The sequence below is a fragment of the Papilio xuthus genome, unplaced genomic scaffold, assembly GCF_000836235.2.
Source record: "Papilio xuthus unplaced genomic scaffold, Pxut_1.1 DF826933.1, whole genome shotgun sequence".
NCBI classification, from domain to species: domain Eukaryota; kingdom Metazoa; phylum Arthropoda; class Insecta; order Lepidoptera; family Papilionidae; genus Papilio; species Papilio xuthus.
This window is the reverse complement of record NW_013531716.1, coordinates 7,376,604-7,398,318: the sequence shown is the minus strand read 5'-3', so window position 1 is coordinate 7,398,318 and position 21,715 is coordinate 7,376,604. Positions and strand designations below refer to the sequence as shown.

Here is a 21,715-nt window from a genome sequence, read left to right as displayed (position 1 = left end):
CACTTCACAATGTGTCAAAACAAAAACAAAGAATCATAAATATATTAGATTATTATAATCTAATATTAAATATCACATTTAGCGCTACTGAAATATAACATTCATATAATTTATTGAGAAATTGTAAATATTTAACATTTGTACCTAAATATAAGTGATGTACATTTTTGTGCTTCTGTAAAATAAATATGTGAACATAATGGTTTTTTAATATACACTTGTCTAAGTTAAAGAAAAACGAAGAGTCGTTTCTTAAAATATTTATTATTACACTGTAACACATGCACACGTACAAAACTATACAAAAACATAAATATAACTATATAAGGTCTTATGTACTATATCCTTAATTAACATAACCCTTATTTATTTGTAAATACAATCTTATAAAATAATCTTACATATTTAAACTAAAGTAACACTTGCTTTGCAGGGATTTTTTTTAATTACTTTTAACTACTCAAGTCATTTGATATTATAATTCAATGAATTTATTTTGTCAACAACAATATTAAACGGTTAGACGTCTTTGTACTGAGAAAACATATTAGGCTATGTTATAAAAATCTCTTATAAACATAAAACAATTAAAAGTTATGTAAAAGAATCATTAAAGGTAGTGATGTAACATATATCATATTTACAAATTCAAAAACCGCATTTGCGTAAGTACTATGTTACCGTCGCACGACGCAGGGCTCGCAGCTCCCCGGGATGAGGTAGACGGGGTGGCACTGAGGACACTCGGGGTTCTCGCCGTAGCTGGACCTGCCCGGCCGACCCGCTCTCGCATCCAACGAGCCCTCCGTATCCTCATACCCTGGATGTGGCTTGTCCAGGGGGAACACGTAGTCGGGAACGAAGTACGAGCTAATGTTGTAATCGGTGTTGAGCGGGACCGGCGGGGCGGGCGTGGTCGTAGTCCTGGTGACGTCACTGAACGGTCTCCTGCCCGGTGCTGTTCGTTTTTGTGGTGCCGCTGTTGCGTTGGTGGCATTACTCTCTTTGGGAGGCTCGAGACCGAACGCCGGCACCGCCCACTTCCATTCGTAGTATATCGGTGGTCCCATTGTTGTGGACGGTATCTTAGAATATTCGGACCTCGGAGGTAGTAAGTGTATATCGGGGACCGGGATTTGACTTGTTCCTGTATTTTCATTGTTCGTCTCAATAGTTGTTTCGGGTTTCACGTTGACAGTATCAAATCTTGTATTTTCTGCGGCGCCTTTCTTTTTATCGTTTCGAACTTTATTCAAAGTGTTACCGAAGTTCTTGTTTCTGCGCGGAGTTCTGTCTTCTTCCGAACTGACTTGTCCCTGAGGTAATTCTTTATTAATGTCTATGATTTCGGTTTTGGTCATTGAAGTTTTATGTGAGTCTGGAACGTTTGGGTCAAATCGTTTAATGAAAGTAAATACTGGATCTTCGGTTCCATCTTTGTTGGATTGTAATCTGCCTGCGTCGGATTGTGTGGTAGTCGCCGGTGGGATCGGTGGGCTGAGCTCTCTCGAAGGAATTGGGATATTACCTTGATTGACCGTTGGACCGTTAGGTGTCGGTGCAAACGTCGGCTGAACTCTTTGGGAGGCCTCGGTCACGCTGTCTCTGTCTTGTTTATTAATCCTACTGCGTTTGGTGCTAAAGTTATTTTCTGTCACTTTTCCGATAGACCAGGAGGTCTGCGGCCGGAACCTGTGCTTGTCGCTGTCCAAGTCGTTGTTATCATCTGAAATGGAGTCGGCGACGCCTGCGATGCTGTTACCGGGATGTATCGGGAACTGAAAAAAATTTAAGGAACTAGTTTTTGATAAAGGATTAACAAGAGAAAATGAGAGATTTAAGGGAATTATTAACTTATAAGTTTACCTTTGTCTCTGCCTCCCTCAGTCCATCGTAGTAGTTGTTGTTGGGCGGCACGGACAACACGTCAGGCCGCGGAGTGCGCGACTTCATGTCTTCATCAGAGACAAACGGCTTGTCACGCTGACCTACAAAGTTCACAAAATATTATTATAGTTTCCAATTAGTTCAATTTCATTTGTTCCTCGTCTTGGGTAGTGGCTTTTCTATCATGTTTTTGCTCTTTGCCCTACTTCATATCGGCAAAATATTATACAACTCAAATCCACAACCATACTTTCATCTGTCTTTGTCCTCTATTGTTGTAGCCAGACATTCCATTTGATTAACTTTGTATAATCATCATCACTGCGTTACGCATATCATATAAAAAAGTTTATAAAGGAAATAAGGCACAATAAAAACTGTGAATAAATTTTATTATAATCGTATCATAGGAGTTACCTTGTAATATATGAATGTGTGAACAAAGAAGCGTGCCCATCTCACCTACACCAGCTGCCGAGTTTGATGGACAAGGCAACGAGTAATTGCTAGAGAGGAATTCCGGTCGTGTGAAGGTGACTTAATTGGTTCCAAACATACATACGTGACTAGGAAATATTAGGAGCAAAACGCTTTCAATGTAGGGCTGTTAAATTCCTGCGTAGTCATCAGATGTGCAGTGTGAGCACCGGACTCGCAATGCTTTTTATTTTATGTTTAGATATATCAATGATTTTAAATTACAAAATAGTAGATTATTTTTTGTAGACAAGTAAATTATTTTTTGGCACGGCTCGCTGCCCAAAAATTGTTGCTATTATATGTCCATCCATCCACAGGGCTGTCCACAGTTAAATAAACATTAATATTAAAATATATAATCCAAATTGTTTTTCAATTAAATTTACGTTTACAAACGGTTTTCATCTACTTAATTTGATCTTTTTTTTTGGTCATAGTGATTTTAATTTCATAGCCCATCTCATAAGTTTCTTAAATTTTAATCAAATGTAGGATTAACTAATAAAATATCTAGTAATAGCGAAAAATTTATTTTTGTAATCTCTAGTTATTCTTACGAGAAAAATAACAGTTTGACAGCCCTGTGTCTAAGTTTGTGATGTGAGGAATGTAGTAAGACGAGTAACACACGAATTATATACAATTCATTGTCCCAGTGATGTGGCATTTCATGTTTATCATGCACCGCTCGTTATGTCATACAAACATTTTGACATTACGCACTCAGTAGCCTGATGACCGAGGTGATTTTTTAAGAAGTAGAAAGCTTAAGAATTAGTCGCCTGATACTACTATTATGTACCACAATACGGAGACAAATGGTAAAAAAATATTATAAGGGATCCGACTAAAAAAACACAAAGTTTGAAGAGCATTACTTTACAATGTTTAATTGAATAAAGTCGATTGCTAAGTTCACTATTTATTCAAGTTATCGATTTCGTAAGAGCTTTGCATGTAATCCGCAGTGAGCGCTTTAAAGCTTTCACTTTGCGCGTCTTCGGTAGCAGAGATCGCATGCAAATGTGCAAGTGTTGACAGCGACCTTGTCAATAAATGGAGCTTAAAAGTTAAAGTGTGTATTTAGCATATTCAATAAACTTCGACTAAGACGCCGTATGATATGCGCATGCGCCGACAGCAAATAACATAAATATCCAGCAGCGCTGTAGGATAGGGCGAGGTGCAGGCGCTAGAGTCGGATATAAAAGGGCATGTACAGTACCCCTAAGTAACCCTATCTTTGGAAAATGTTCCCGGACACCAAAAAAAGTGGGCGCCCCAAAAATATCGCCTTGGGCTCTGGAAACGCTAAAACCAGCCTTGTAAAAATCTCACCTATAAGCAGGTTGGCGTCGTAGTCGCGTTCGGCATTGGAGCAGTTGACCATATACCAATGATCGCAGACCAGCATGCGCTGTTGGAACAGCGTCGTGTTGGGGCAGGAGTAGCTGAACTGCCGGCCCATGCCGTCGCACATGTGGTACACCTGACACACACAAAACATTGCATTGTAACATCATTGATTACATAACACATTATATCGAGCTAATAGTAATATAAAGGTGATGCCACACTGGTGTACGATAAGTTATCCAATGACTTTTCACACAGTTTACAATTTTTCCTGTGAAGATGAATAAAAGAAGTGACGTCATCGATTTATCTGTTATAATATGATGTTCAGAATATAATCATATGATAATGTAAGTATAATTAGTGATTATTGTGCCGTTATTGATGACGCGGGGTCGGCAGGATCAAGACTTTTATACAATCCTCATTATAATAAAATGACTGCGATTGCCATGTATTGGCGGGTTTATTGATTGATTTGTTACAAGGCTTTTTTGAACCCACCGTGAAAATGCAGCGCAGAAATATTTACTATAGTATATTGTTGTTTCATATTTCTGAATGGAAATGTAAGGGATAGCAACGGGGTACAGAAGTGTTGCGACCATGATAACATTTATTTAACGATTGTCAAATACATTAGTAGCTTTTAATGAAATTGATCTGTGATCAAATTAGATCAAACAAATACAGAACATATGAAGATATTTTCATTTTTTTAATTGGGTGTAAGTCAAATAGACACTATTTAAATACAGTCAATAAAATATACAAGAAGAGATAGTTAAATGTAAAATTAATTAATCAATGTAATTGTAAGACAAAGTTGTTGGACATGATTAATATTTTACTTGGAATCTTCCGCGTAAACTGGAATGCCTTTAGTTTTAATATAAATAGCTTGTTTTTCATACAACATATTCAATTATCTTCCTGAAGGTATGAGGAAGTTACGTGTAATTCCTAAACTAATTATAAACAAACATTTTGTTGTTAAGCTTTCGAGAATTAGTAATTAATTTCTATTTAATTGTGGAAGTAAAAAACATAAGCCTTTAATTCTGTACTTATGGGTGTTTTTTCTCATATACATAAAAGTATTAAAATGTAATTATTAGAAGTCTTTGTAACTTATATTTGTTGTTGAATAAAATTGCCTTTTAATAACGGATCTGTCAAACTTGACGTATTACCTTATTATAATTCTAGCAAATAGTGAATGGTAATGCTTACGTTTGTTTTTCTGTTTACTCGTGTACTCTGTATTGTGAAATATTTTTTATTTTTTAATTATCTATCTAAGATTGCATAACATAAATTATAGGCTGCTTACACACTACAGTCATTTTCTATGCTACTTTAACCGTGACTTTGACGTTTAACTACGACTAACAATCGTGGTCAAAGCTTAAAATGTACTAATGCATTTTGATTCTATCAAATTGTGTTTTTTTAATGCATAAACATTTTAATGTATTTAAAGACGGATGTACTTGATCGTTCACGAACTATAAACAATTTAAAACAAAAAAGAAATAGTGGCCGAATTAAAAAATAAGGTCAAGGTAAAGCATGAGCAGTAGACAAAGTACTTTATGATTAAATCTATAATTGACAGTGACTCATCAATATATTAGATAATGACATTCTCGTGTTTAATATTTTTCACTTTAAAATCTATGATAATTTCAAGCAGTTTTTGTTTGCAAATTTGAAGAATATAATGTTAATATAATATTTGCTATTCATGAAGATTTTAATAAGGAAATTCAAGTTCACATTGCGAACGTCAACATTCTTAACGATCAATACAGTTAGTTCGCACCTTTAAAGCATTATTTAAAGTGCAGCAAATCAAGCGAATACACATTGCATTAAAAAGTTACGTACAAAGTCTTAATCGCTGCTATTCTAATATACAGGAGTTTACGACTAGGTTATGTTTGCTTCCTATTTTGTAATGGATTATTCTTTTCAAATATTACATGTACGCGTAACCATATTGCATTTATAAACCTTTCTTGAGTTGATATTAATATTGAAAAGTAGCACAAAGTTGTATTTTCATAACTGTCATAGTACAAGACAGTTTTTTTTAATGTGAGGTTATTTCCCTTTAATGGTTTGATACCAAGTTAATTTTGGGTAACTACATAAACGATATTACTTCTAAAAATATACTTTAGTTTGAATTTTATACATAATTTTTATACGATCTTAATATGCCTTCCCACCAGGAGGGCGCTGACTTCCTCATTCCTTGCGCGCTGCGTGTCTGCGACATATCAAATTACATAAAAAGTAACACGAACTGAAGCGACCCGGATCACTGACCTTTGACGGCAAAGGTCAGAAAAAATTCTATTGATTTGCTTCACGAGATTGAAAAGACTCATAAAGAGTTATGTACTACAAATGCTTTCAACTTTTACATTAATGAAACGTAAACATTCTAAAATTTGTTCGTATTGTTAATTTTTAAGTGTTGAAACATTTCCGACTTCTAAACTATTTTATATTATAAACAAAAACACACACAATTACAAAGTTTAACCACAAAATACGTGAAATATTTGCGTGAAATATTTCACCCTTTTTTGTCAGATTCTTTAATTAATATCTATTCGTATGACTTGTACGATCCAATGTTAAGTGATTGTTAAGTTAAACAAAACTTGTTCAACTTTACAGCCAGATTCAGACAACAAAAACATTGTACATCCTACGCTCGTTTTATGATTTCCTGCAATTAATAAAATATTACTTAAGCCACTAAATCCGAAATACGAGAACTGGTATTTTTGCTACTATTTTGCTCAATTCTTAAATGGTAATTTTTAGTCCGAATGTAAGTAAGATAAAATATTTTTGTGTTTATTTATTTATGTATATTTGCCCTCCTAAAGTCACCTTATATTACTTTAGATATCAGATAGAGCAAGCGAGGCGTTTGGCGACTGAACTTTGTCAACGCACCGCCGCCTTGACCCGCTTATAGGAATGTTTGATAGTAATATCCTAAACGAATCCTCCTTTAGGCTTTACTTTAAATATTTATAGATTAATAATGGTTGAAATGGTTAAGCGAAGTTAATTCTTCACTAATTCTAATTCTAGAAGGAACAAATACTAATCCGTCAGAAACTATTAAATGGTTCCATGTGTTAGGAATCCATCGTTCCAACCGTTATTTTTGTGTCAATTATTTCAAATGTCAGATGCTCCAATATTCTCTACTTGTAGTATTTGTAAACCTTCGTTAGAAAAAAAAAACTATTAGTTGATATGTATAGTGTTGGACATGTCAGATTGTAACCTAACATTATTGTATTACAGTTAAACTCTTAAACAACTATCATTTGTAAAGTGGTAGAGTGCTACATAATAATTATGTTTGAGACTGAGTTGCAAACGGAAGGATCAAACTACAATCACCGTTAAGTAATACAATGACCTAAATAAATCACGTGATAGCGTCAATAGCGCGGTGGTTATGCACCTTACTTCGGTCCGGATTCGATCTTGTACCACTAATGTACACTAACATATTTTTCAATTTTAAAATTTCACTTGTACTCTTACCCAACGTTCTCACGGTAAAGAAACCTCGTGATGTATCTGGTGATGGGTCAGCGTTGTTGACTAAGGCCGAGTCACCCCTGACTTAGGGTAGGCTTGAGCAGATCCGTATCACGTAGTCACAGTGACATTGTTTTTTTAGGTATAGCTTTAGATCATTCTAACTTCGACTTTAAAGAGCGATTAATAAACACTGGCCGCTACTATTTTTAATGACTTCCTTGAATAAAAATAAATGTAAAATTCGATGTACTTATTTTAAAAACCATGATATTGTAAATGACCATCGGCTAAACAATGTGAACAAATATATTTCCTTAAATATAACTTCCCGTCGACATTGAAGGAGTATTTTTTGTCCTTAAATAAAATATTTATTAAAATATTTACTGAATAACATATTTTTGCAGCTGCATATTTATATAAAAAAATTTGTTACGATTTTTTTATTTTACAAATTACCTACGACTTTTAAATTACGTTGTGTGTTCTAATAATGTCGATAAAAAGCCCTTAATTAGAGGCACTTTTACCTTTTACGAACTTAGAAAAAAATGAAACGGGAAAACGTAAAAAAATATTATTAAAACCGCAAGTGCTAGTAATGCCACTGTAATCTTTGTATTATAAAAAAAAGTAAAAGTAAAGGTGCATCGGCACACCTCCATGGTTAATTGTATCTTTGGTTACGTAAAGCGAAAGTTCAAGGTTGAGTTAGTGGTTCACTTGCTCTGTGCCAGACCGACAATCAGCTACATTAACTAAAAAACGAAGATTCCGTTTAATAAACTCAAAAAGGTTATTATTCCTTAGCTATTGTCATGAGACAATTGTGGCTACTGCAAATTATGTTTATGTCGTAAAAGAGTCTGTGTGTTTTGTTGTTTTGTTTCTTTTAACAGACAAAATTAAGACGATTTGGGAATAGTAAAACATAGGCCTAAGTAGCATAATTAAGAATTTGAAAGGAAATATGTATGTATAATACAATGTATAGTATAGTTTTGTTCTCGTCTTTTTATGCCATAAGATTGTACCTTTAGATAGTTTTCCCTACAAAAGGTACTCATCTGACGGTCGTGGCAAACAGACTATTGATTCAAATCTTGTCACAGTAGGGTTCCATACCTTGATATGTCAGTTGTAACAAGATTTCAACTATATCCGTAATAGATACAATAAAATAGTTTTGCTTAAGAATTTTACAACTGCGCCCTTCGAATGCTATTTGAACTTTAGTGCAATGAAAGCTATATTCTACACGCTGACTAGCGCCATCTACCGGGAAGTATTTACACTAATTGTTCTGTGCTAGGACATCACGAAAATGTAATTTGAAGTTCCTAAATTTCATAAGATGTATTTAAATCTTTTAGTAGTTATTATATTAGTATGTATACATCTAAATTTTAGTAAATTGTTTTTATTTATATTCGTTTTTATGCGACCTTCGTTCTTTCGTCTTTAGCGACATTCTTGCACGTTTATGACAAACTGGCCGTTTTTTGTACTGAAATATAATGATTACATAGTTTTTATTATTAATTTAGATTTTAGATTAAGATGACATTTATATGTTAAATTGACGTGGGTATATGTTATGTTTTTTATATCTTTTACATCCAAACTTATTCTAATTTTTCCAAACAATTTTTCTAAGAAAACAAACATACGTTTCGATGTTATTTCTAAAAACCATATATTAACAGCCTAATAAAACGTAATTACATCGTTAGCAACAGATTAAAAATAACCCACGCACTCATTTTTGTAGTAGGACAAGGTTAAGTGATCCATTCAAATAACTGCAGAGTATAGTTTGTGAGATTTAAACATCATTGTAAAGGTTGCGTACACAATTAATAAGTATTTAGAAAGCTTACGTTTGTAATGTCTTGATTAAGATCAATACAACTTGTATTCACACGTGGGAATTTGAAGTCTTAACATCAACAGAGTTATTCGATTCGTTAGCACCTAAGAAATTTAGTTTTGCTAAGCTTCTTACTTCAAAAATATATGTTTAAAATGAGCTTATGCAATTTGTTCGCTTTTTCACCTCTAACAACATTATTAAAAATAAATCCTAAATTAAATGTTAAAATTCAATTATCTAACATTATGTGAGGTACAATCTAAACAAGACGTGGTCAATTAACGTAATATTTTCTTAACTGCAATAACGTCTTAGCGATGTAAACAAAGATTATCGCATTGTAGCATCTTTTATGAAATTGCTCGTAATAACAACAATTTAGCGTCGCCTTGTTAGCGGCTAGCGTTTTAATATTTGTAGATGTAATCTGTGCCCGGAAGCAGCGCCATCTCGTGACCTTACCCGCGTGTTAATTCCGACATCAGAGTATCCAATGTTGGTATTATTTGATATAAAATTAACAAAATTACTTCTGATGGTTTTACGATAAAAATAAAAATATTATAAACATAAACTCTAGCTAACTTTACAAAAAATGCAATTTACCTTAACTTTATAAACTAAATTTTTGTCACGTCTGTTTTATTGGTCCTTTGCCATTTTTAATCTATGTACTTTAACCTAGAATCAATAATTAGTAACTTTAGGTTCCTTAAAATAAATAGTGGAATAAAGTTATATAGCAATAAATAAGAAATTATTTTATAACCTTTATTTTAAAAATCAATTTTATCCGTTTCGTAATATTTTATATTTTTCATGCACTTTAAGATAAATTATGTCATTCATCAATCGGTGACCTCTTAATAGCAATAAATAACGTGTTTTCACGTCGACCCCTCATTACTCTGACAGATGTTTCGAAAAAACGTCAAAATCTGATGATAAATCAAGAATAATCGCGCTCAGAGCCATCTGTTGGACATTTTTTATTTCACCTCTGCTAAGGTTCAAAGGGCAAAAGAAATTGATGATTCTATTCTTTAAAATATATATTTAATTTCATAAAGACATCGATGAAGCTAGCAATAATTGTTTGTGACTTTGTAAGATACAGCCTGTGTTTAAAATATTATCAAGAAAAATTTTAAATATGTGGAGAACATAATTCACAAAAAATTTAAGAGTACTCGAGTATATTTTAACACAACTATCATAATTGACGCAAATTGTCGGAAGTAGTATAAGTAAAAGACATAGACACGCGTCGTGCAGATTTTTTTTGTCATTCACAAGTGAAAGTCGAATATTACAAATACAAAGGCGAGAAGAGAGATAAGCTAGACAGAGAATATATAAGCAGAAAATTGTTAAAGTCAAAGCTGACAGACTTGTTTCTCGATGTAGAAAAAGTGTCCTCATCGATAAACAAATCTGTAATAAAGTGAGGTTATGTTTATGTGTTTAATGTTTACCTTAAGTATGTGTAAATGTTGTTGATTGAATACATTTTTGTTTTCTTATGATAAAGAGCGCGTCTCGCGGTTAAGCATTACAGCTTGGCGAGATAAAATTCTTTGTTTAATCTTTTGTATGAAAAATAAATAAATAAATAAAAAAAAGAAGTATAGCTAATATAGCTGACTACCGTATTAATATTATGAATGCGATTGTTTAGATGGATGGATGGTTGGACGTTTGTTAAAAGGTATCTCCAGAACGGCTTAATACATCTCGATGGAATTAGGCATAGGCATAGATATATATTTTTTTAATTCCACGCCGACGAAATTCAGGATAAAAGTTAGCATTTTTATAAAAGCTTACGCATTTCTTTATCTATAATAAATACAGCTTTATCCTGTATTGTTTGTTGTCTACGTTGTACGTAAGTCAACTCAACGTTTACTATGATATATTATATTTTTTACATTCTGACATTGTATAAGATAAATATATAATTATGTGTCTCGGCAAAGTTAACTGATGCGAGCAAAACAAAGCATCAATGTGCGACACTTAACCTCCTTTCGCGGAGTCAAAGTCACATGACTGACGTACTCCACTCCCGTCTGTGTGCGTGTGCGCGGGTAGGCTGCGCGTGCGCAGGAATAGCGCTTAACAACGAGGATAATTTATGAAATATTCAAGCTTTTGACAATTTTACAAATAATATGAAGAAGTATTTGTTTTGAGCATTGTAATATTTATTATAATAAATTGATTGATATTAAATATTTCTTGAAAATAAATATATTATTATTATTTTTGGTTATTTAGCGTAAATAGTCTAAGTCTCATAGAAATTAACCAAGCTAACTAGCTAGCTAGCTTGGTAATAAAAAAATGTACATAAAAATTAATAATCGAGAAATCGTTCTTTTTCTTTTTAATCAAGCGTCAAAAAACCTTGACCCTACAATAACGGTGGCCCTTTAGGAGCCGCAAACGACAAAACGATGATTATAAACAAGAAAGTAATATTACTCACTCTGACATATCTGACATCGTCATATTTCGAGAGACGTAATTGCAAGTAACATCTGTCGTAAAATAAACGCTTCACACATTTTCCTTCGTGTAATGTAAATTAAAAAAAAACACACAAAATTATCAGTGTTTCAGCTACAAAGAACTTTTTTATTTAAATAAAATAGAATATAAAAGTACTCTGGGTTTAAAACTTGAACATACTGTATAAACTTAGCTTCTGTATTATTTCTTACGAATATAAAATACAATACTATAATTTACATCTTGTCAGAGATGACATAAAGGATGATTAATCACTTGATTACTATCATTTGACAATAACAACATATGTATATGTGTAAAACACAGAAAACTAATGGCTATAAAGATTAAAAGTGTAACTAAGTACTGACAGTCAGAAATGAGAGTTGCCGCACAATGCGGTTAAAACCATGTTGTAGTGCTTGGCATTAGACTAGTAGGGTAATACGACTATGTATGGGCCAATGTAACATGATAGCATGATCGCAAATAATACGTATAATGAAGAGTAAAAACATGCAACTGTTACCGCTCACTCCACAATAATTGGTCCGGATGTTTGGCTGCATACTGCATAGTAACAGTCAAATAGCTCGCAACTTGCACCGGCAACGGAAGCGGAAGATAATGTATACGTTTATTCAATTACTAACATAAGCAACACGGAATTAACCTAAAGTATGCGTAATTAAATGACAAGAGTATCTTTGTAAATTAGAAGTATTATACTATTTTTTACTGACCTGACATCCAGTATCCATGTCGGCGTAGTAGCCGGACGCGCGGCCGCGACATGTGAACCTCGTGGGCGGGGGCTTCACCACGCGTCTCTCTTCCTAAAACACAATACGTAAAATTGTTAGTTCAGTCAATATACAGATTTGTAAAATATGGATCTATAGATATTGTAAAATCAGTTTATCTTAGAACTTTATCGCCATAAATTGAACGGACGTTTTCGCAATATTTGTATAAAGTCTTCAATGGATTGCGAAATGAATTTGGTCGTAAGGTTACGTTTTACTGCCAACTGCCTATTGTTCACTTCAACGCAGCTACGAACTGGCTAAAATTAAAAACAACAAACACCAAAGCTATTTATTATAACAATGTCGTCGCACGGATCACGTGAGAATGAGAAGTTCATATTCATCTATTATTTTATAAATAATAAAAAAATATAGTTGTATTTTTTAATTATTACAAACATTATTGAAAATGTTGAAACTCTATGCAGTTTGTCATAACTCCAGAATATTTTCATAAATATTTTAGGAACATTTTAAATGAGACAATAATTGGGTATGTTACCCTACATATTTTTAATCCAATGAACTTGTCTCAGAGAGATTGAATAGTTCTGTAACTGTTCCTTACAGTTTTTTCATACTAAACTTATCCTAAAAGACTGGTAATTCAGTGCTGCAAGGAGGGAATCTTAGTCGATACTTTAAAAGTATATAAAAAGTATTGAATTGTCTATGCTTGAGTGTTGCATGTGATTGCGAACTTCAGGCAGCGATTGTGTGCAGACTTTATTGTTTTGATATCACGTATAATTGTTCTTGAATCTATCTCTGCACGTCGTATGTTAATTAATGTCGGTAAATGCTTCTAAGTCCAGCCATATAGGTTTTTGTTGTGAGAAAAGTTATATACTACGCTATGTGTTACAAAATGTACATAGGACTTAATATAGAAAACTTGTATGTTGCATAAAACAACGTTGCCACAAAAGAAAACTCAATTAAATCATCATTTCATACCGCCGAAATGTTCATTTTTAAATTATTGTTATACATACTGGGGGTATTATATCATCCACACAATATAGCTACCTTCAGAAGCCAATAAATGCTAATATTACTAATATTATAAAAGCAAATGTTTGGATGGATGGATGGATGTTTGTTTGAAGGTATCTCCAAAACGGCTCCATAGATCTCGCTTAAATTTAGCACATAGTCTTGAAGAACACATAGGCTACTCTTTAAATTTATTTTCAATGCCGCGTGGGCGAAGTCGCGAGCGATAGGTAGTCTACTTTTAACTCCTTAATAATAGTTACATCTTCCTCAACCTCCGACCTCTTGCTTCAGTGAGGGAAATTTGCGCGGTTACGTACAACTTAGATAAACACGTTGCAGCGCCCATTAGAGCGGACACTTCGACCCCGGCACAGCGCGACGGCTGACGGAAACCGATCGGCCAATGTTGCAAACACCATTGTTAGATAATAGGACAACGTAAGAGGAACAATTGTTTGTCTATGGTCGGAAACAGGTCAGAATGCACATACTAAAATGTGTTACACGATATCTGGGTACCGACAAATGTAATACGATGGCTCCTTTGGTAACTTTAAAAAATACTCTCTTCATATTCCATACAATATATTTTTTGGAATATATTTTTTATATTTAGGATTTTTTTTTATAAATAGCAACATTTATCAATCTTTTAGCCTTCAGACAAAGGCGTTCTGACAATAATAGCATAAATATTGTACGTTATATTGATAAAAGACATTTATCAAATAATTAACTTTTAACCTAAGTGTACGTCTATATCTTATCTAAAACGAGAAAACCTTGAAAAAGTTGGTGTTACAAGGTTTCAATATTACATATGTATAAGCTTAGGTGTTCATCTTTAAGCTACATAGGCTTCGAGAGGCTATGTACTGATACATCCTAACCTTTGCATCTATTTGTATCTAATACATAATACATTATGTATTAGATGTTGATGTCGTTTGCTCAAATTATCAAATACTTATTGAACTTATGTATTCAATAAACATGAGATATATAATTATATGGTTAATCCTATTACATAAGCAAATGTGGTTAATATTTATATATGTATATAGTTAGTAGGCTGGTATATAACGTTGTGTGGGAACGGACTCTGTGGCTCCCCGAGGTCAGTAATTTTTGTTTTGGCTGCGATTATAATAAATACTTAACTTATAATTATAGTAATTATTTTATCCTTATTCAACAATTTCTATTATGTATATTTTTTTAACAATTACTTCTTTCAAATTATTAATTTAATTACATAATTATAATATTATTAACAGACCATTGTTAAATGTAATCTTTTATGCCTTTTACTAGATGAATCATCTGTGTTGACTGTTCTTAGTAACCAACGAACATTGCTAAAATATTTGCGATGACCTCATTATGGAAACTGATACTAAAATAGTAAGTTAGTACATCCGCCCACAGATGCGCTGTACGCGTTATGTGACACCTTCTTAATACCATATAAGGCAGACTTCAACAGCCGACAAACGATTTCATGTAACATATATGCTAATTGTTTAAGACAAGTATCAAGAAGTGATACTCGCACTTTACAATTTATTTCACACTTAACATGTTTTGTCGTCTGTCAAATATTTAAGATAGATTAATTTCACAACAGACGTCTATGAAGTATCGTATTAATTTTGTTTCAGGATTATTACTGTACTTATTGGACGGTTGTCATAGTGTCAGCCGTCTCGTAAAACGAATAACTGCGAAACGATTGAGTGGAGTGACAAAGTCAACCGACACACAATACTTGTCCGAACATCACATGACCTGAAAGGTCGCGAGGTGAGATTTAATTTAAGCTTTCTGTACACATACAGATATGCTAACGCTGAGATATCTTTTTTATCAGACTAACAAAATGAAATAAAACATACTATAATACGACTATAATAGTACGGAATTGTAATAACAATGTTTGTAAACAGTACCAAAAAGAAATTGATGGATGTCCATGAAGAAACGTTGATTTACTTATATTATTTTTAGTTATATTAAGCAAAAAACTTTTAAACATACGAAATTGTAAAGTTAATTATAGATAGCGTTGCTTCCATAAAATTTTCATAGTGTTCTAGAAATTATGGTTTTTATGCAACATATTTCTTAGCTTCGCAATCGCCTAGCTTTGTGTAGCGGTATAGACTTAATTACAAAAACAAACCGGTTGTACTGGGCGTTGTACATTATGAACCTCTTCACTTAACATATGTATATTTATTACTTGAACACTAGCAAATGATTATTACTTAATTGTTAATTACGTTAAAATTGTTTTTTTAATTAATAAATTATTATTATAAACGTTCATAAATAAGTTCAAGTTACAATCATATAAATAGCGATGTAAATAAGTTTATTTATCCAGTAGCTATATTATATGGCAAGACGACATTAATTTATCACTTAATGAAAAGTGATTTGCCTATTGATGGAATTTTACAGTATTGTTAATGATTTTGTTTGATCTTCAGCGATTTAGTTATCCCATCTTGGATCGTGTGTTGGATTTCCAGTTTTGTCAAAAAGCGATTGACTGATTAATTTTGTACATATGATTAAGTAGAATTAAAGTTATAAATATTAGAATTTTATCTTCTTATTTATAGATATATCGATATTTCCTTACGTATTTCTAAAATATTACAACAATTCCATACTCGTACTACTGGATAATCTAAAGAGTTCATTAGTTTTATATCTCTATTAAAACTGAATCTAATTTGTTAATTACAGCTTAAAGACACCGATAGAGTTCGGGGTCAGACCACACCTGAAGGTCGCGGGCCACGTGCTTCCAGTGATTAAGCAAACTCTTTCCCCAACTACAAAAAATCTATTTCTCTAAAGGTCACAAACAGGTATTTTTATAGACTATAAATTTTTCCTTGTTTTCTTTTAATACGAACAAAAAAAACCGTCAACATTTGTTGGATTCGTATTTAAAGTCGTAATTTATAAAGGACCTAAGTAAACATTATTAGGACCTTCTTTAATTCAATTTAAATTTTACGACTAAGACTTTTTTAACTTTGTGTTTATTTTTAGGCATGCCTGTTAGATAAAGCCGCCTTGTTTTATCTATAAAAAAAAGATGTCACTAACAATTTAAATAACAAACATATTAAGTAGAAAATTCCAAATAAATCATAAATATCAGCCGATTTGTAAGCAACAAAGGCGATTAAAGATCACATTTCTGCATCGTAATGCATTATTTATTTCACGTTACTGTCTTTGTTATGTTGGTAACAATTCTCTTTCTTCAAAGGTTCACTCGCATTACCACTATTAAGGGCAGTTGCACACTGGCTACACTTAAATTGTCATAAACCTATTGCGCAGCTGTGATCAATGATTTTTAGTATATTCCTTACATACAGAATTACAAATCTCTTTATAACATTGATATAGATTAATACAAAGTTTAGTTTTTTTTTTCGTTAATACATATCTAAAAATATATATTTCTTAAATATATTTCATAAGTTTAAATTGGATACTGGTCGGATTAGTCTAATGTTCTTATTTATGGGTTTGCAATAAATAAAATAGATTTTTATTTAGCCGAGCCGAGAGTTTGGTGGTTGCTAAATAAAGATTATTCATGTGCAAGCAGCAAAGATAATATATTTCTAATTATATTTCGAATAACTTTCGATGATTTTAATCGAATCAAAATAATTTATCGTTTTTATTGAATTTTAATTTTCTACTTCTTTTTATCCTTTCCTCTTCTATTTTTATTTTGTGCTATCGACTTAATAATGATGATGAATTAAAAAATATAAATACTTAAAAAAAAAAAATTATGAATCAAAATATTATAGGAAATAAAATTAATTGCAATTAACCTTAAAACTTCTAAGTAAATAAGGTAACTAACTAGTTAACTAAATATTTCTTCACTTTTTCCGTGACACTTGTACGATGTTACCTAGCCGCCATTGTTACAGCACCAACGCAACGATCCTCACTTCTTACTAAGATTATACATTTTTTTTGTCTACATCGCAACCATTGAGCAACAAATACAGAGGACTGTGGGAGATCTCGTGTGACGTCACTTTCATACTGACATTTTTGTTGCAAGGCTGCAAATTATTGGATTGATTTGACTGTTCGATCCGTGAATATAGTCAAACAATGATATCTGAGACGGTGAGAGGGGCGCTGCTATCGCGGTTAGATTTATCAGAAAAAATATAAAACCTACATGATCATAGTAAATGGCATAAAAGAAAATAAAATATATGACAGTTACAGCACGAAAAGGTCCTTGTGACACTTCAATCACATTGACAGGGGGGCGTTGCTGAGCTACCATATTTTAGTTTGATTTATGCTCACCGGGTCAGATAACTTTGTCGGTCTAGGCCGTCTTAAACGTGTTTGGATTTAAGGTAAAGATTTGAGTAATCGATAATTAAACCGCACAATTGATGTATCGATTAGGTAATCGATATTTCATCGATGCATCGTTTGAAATCGTTTTCGAATCAAAAGGCACATCGCGTGTCCTCATAAGACGCACGCCGAGTTCACAAGACGTTGTTCACTTATCAACAATCTCGAATTACATTGAAATTTCTTCATTCTTTGCATTCGCGAAACCAAAAAAAAATTCTTAATCGTAATGTGGCAATAATTTCTATAAATAACACGAACAATTATAGGTAAAAAGTAATAGTTGATGCATAGGATGGTGAAACGAACGTTTTAACTTGTCCCTGATGTATGGGCAGCGGAAACTTCGCTAATTTAACGAATCCAAGTTTGCAACCGTCAACTATAAAAAAGTAATTTTATTCCTTCACGTGTTCCAAATGACATCATTATTTCCAAAACTTGTAACTTAACTATAACAATGGTTTCCGTGCGAACAACTACGTAACATGTTTTATTTATGAGCGAACAGTTTCGCATCACTTGATTTGCTTCACGTTGGCCAAATGCCAGGAATCGATGGCAGAATAATGATAAGTGGGCGAATGTTTCCAAACTTATTGCCACATGCATTATAAAAAATTGCACTAAATATTGTCAACTTAATTTTACGACCAACAATTCAATACCTAGACCTCACAGTTGCTAATAAGACGTATTTGGTGTGTTGCGTAAGAAGCGCTCTCTAATATTTTTGATAAATTTACGGACACTCAAAAGAATAACATTTATTTCAAATCTAAAATAACTTGATACATTCAGCTAAAATTTAATTTTAAATTTTGTTTCTTGGCTTTGGCTTTCCACTCGTGCCAGGTATGTAGATAGCAAAAAATTGTAAATAAAATCTATTAACACCAAACCTGTTAATGTGTATTAATAAAAAGGTAAAAGAGTTGTCATTGAGTAAGTTCGCTATCGTTATGTTTTTGCGGCAGTTCGTGGAGCTATTGATCCGACTGACTTTCGTAGGTCATTGCCACTGGGTCAGTCAGTGGTAACGCGGTCATAACTAGCAACAACACATTACTTCGTCTGAACATTGATTTTTTCCTATTCCTATATTTAATTTAACTGAATATTTACATTGAAATAAAATTCAAATAAATTAAAATATTACTAAGATTATCAAAAGCTTAGTCGTTCTATCAAAATACAAAATTTACTCACATAAAAATTCAAATCGAAACTAATTTAATTCATGCGACAAAATTTGATTTCGAATGACGATTGTACAACTGAATTACATCAATGTTTATCATCTATAAGAATCGATTCTTATTTAAATTATTTAAACTTTCGTGAGACATTATACTAAACTGATATATAAACACGGCTAAACACTCACGTATATACGTCCGGTGGCGGCACCGACTAGTTTTGAGCCCATCGGGGGCCCTTCATCAGGATGAATGGCACTGGTATTATTTCGCGGCCGCGGATATCGATTCTTATTTATTAGGTGTCTCCGATATTATAACTTCGTACCGACTTGTAGTTTTTGCTTAATATCTTTTCCATGAACACTTCTTTCCTTCATGCGCACAACTCTTATACAAGTCTTCCATATTAAAATACAGAGAATAATTTGAATGTGTAAGTATAGTAAAGTGAAACTACGTTTTTATTTCCTCGCGAAAATCACGTATCGTGCATATTATACACTCGGTGATCATTTCAAAAGAACTACAAAAACAAAACACAACATAGCTATAAAATACAAGTCGGAGAGACTGAGTGGACAGTAATTTATGTCAGAATATATTCAAATGTCGCAAGGTGAGAGATGATTAGATAACGCAAGGCACCGAATTAGCTTTTATATGAAAAAAACATGCATCGAGCTATCAAACTGTCGAAATATAGCATCTTACTGACACGAAAATGAAGTCAGAATTCTATAAAAAAAATATTATTTTGAAAAAAATATTCGGTGATGATATTAAAGACAAGAAAGTCTTTAACATTAGCTATCGCCTTAGAGTCCATCCGCGCTGAATTAAAAAAAAACTTAAAAAGTAGCATATGGCTTCTTCCAGACTATGTTCTATACGTGTGCCCAATTCCATGAAAATCCGTTGAGCCGTTCCGGAGATACGTATAAAAAAAAATCGATCCTGTAAGATTAACCTGTTGACTCCGTACTTGCAACATAATTGAATGATAATATTGACATTAGCAACTTGTTATAATTATTAGCTTCAATACAACTATCCTCATAATTTTGTTAATAATATCTAGTAAATAATAAGTAAATTTAATAATATTCTTTTTGTTTGAAGCGGCTAGTTACTTTCATAATATTTATAGAACATGAATAATCTTTGCCTACATCATCATAAAAAAATCGTAAAGCCCTTGCATAATAGTAACCATAACATTTGCCTACCATTGTAATAAAGTCACCCACACAAATTGCAGACGAATCAATAAAAAGACACATATCTTTTGTTTTTTTAAACAACCTTATCACAACCAATAAAGATGTCGCCAAGAACAGGCCAAGATAAACTGGTTGTACGGGTCAAAACAGACGTTTGTTTTTGTTTTGGTCTTATACTTATGTTATCCAACTTGTCGTGCCATTTCATTTAGTGTATGCTTATAACTTTACTATAGAAACTTTAAGTTTGTTGTCCAAGATTTAATTAGAGTTAAAGTCATCGAAACCTTGTAATACAGAAGAAACTAGCTCTTGACTTGACTTGACATCACATTGTATGGGCTCGTTTAGTAAATGTAGTGCTTAGTAACTATTCAATCTACTCTTAAAGGCCCCCAACTTATACCTTAGCGCTTAACTTAAGAATTATTGCTACTTACTTGTGCATTCGTAAAGAAAACACATGCCACCATCAGGCACATAAACAGCAGCGGCTTGACACCCATGTTGACACTTGCCACAAGTATGGCACACTTCCTATGTCACTAGTGTCAATTTGTCAACACCCACTTTCAAAGCGGGAATATTATTTATATCACTTTCATTACTTTTTCTTTAAAAAAAATAAAAAGTTGTAAAACAATTTAATTGTCTTTTGAAATACTTTTACAAAACAATTAGCATAAAAATATGGCCTAAGTCAATAAACTCTATTATGGTAATTTTTGAAATTAATGAAATCAATAAATTTAAATAAAATTATTTAACAAAACAAACTGATTCAGATAAAGCTGGCATATTTGACCTCATTCTCGACATGTAAAGTGATTGAATTATATTGATAATTTAAATAACAAATTATAATAAATGCAAATTGTAAATTCAGTAGCTAATATTTGATAATATTTAACATTTTTTATATTCAATAAAGTTTTCATTCACTTAAAATTCACTTTTCGAGTAAAAGAATAAAAAATAAAATTACGAAAAAAATTCTACAACACTAGTAAAATCAATCGTAATATTCGATGTATTCGTTCGTATTCACGCACGTCGATTACCTTCCGCGGTCGGCGCAAGACTGGTCTTCTGAAGATGTATTTAGATAGTTCCTCTCAGTTCCTCCGAGTTGCCCTCAGTTCCTCCCTCCCGCGGAATCCTGAACTGTCCTTGATAACTCACACACCTATTATGAATGCATCCGACACTTTATGCACGAATTATTTCGTACCGATTCAAATTCTATGTCTATTATTTTTAAATATACGGCGCAATCACGATTTATGAATTATGTAAGGGGAACAGGCAGATATTTTTTTTATATTACGAAGTGGCAAACGAGTAAGCGACCGCCAGAATACGTCGAAA

General features: G+C 32.7%; 1 protein-coding gene across 3 annotated transcripts; it reads right to left on the bottom strand.

Annotated features, from left to right (window-relative positions):
- Window positions 1-252: 252 nt before the first annotated feature.
- js (jiangshi) lies at window positions 253-21,439 on the bottom strand. 3 transcript variants are annotated; one of them, XM_013318112.1, is made up of 6 exons: window positions 21,352-21,439; window positions 20,788-20,960; window positions 12,436-12,528; window positions 3,706-3,856; window positions 1,867-1,988; window positions 253-1,778 (listed from the first exon to the last, which is right to left on the bottom strand). In XM_013318112.1, the coding sequence occupies exons 2-6, from the start codon at window positions 20,851-20,853 to the stop codon at window positions 678-680; spliced, it is 1,533 nt and encodes a 510-aa protein (XP_013173566.1). In that variant the 5' UTR covers window positions 20,854-20,960; window positions 21,352-21,439; the 3' UTR covers window positions 253-677. The 3 variants fall into 3 exon arrangements, with proteins under 3 accessions (XP_013173566.1, XP_013173567.1, XP_013173568.1); XM_013318113.1 differs by having other exon boundaries at window positions 21,400-21,424; XM_013318114.1 differs by having other exon boundaries at window positions 21,333-21,357.
- Window positions 21,440-21,715: the final 276 nt, after the last annotated feature.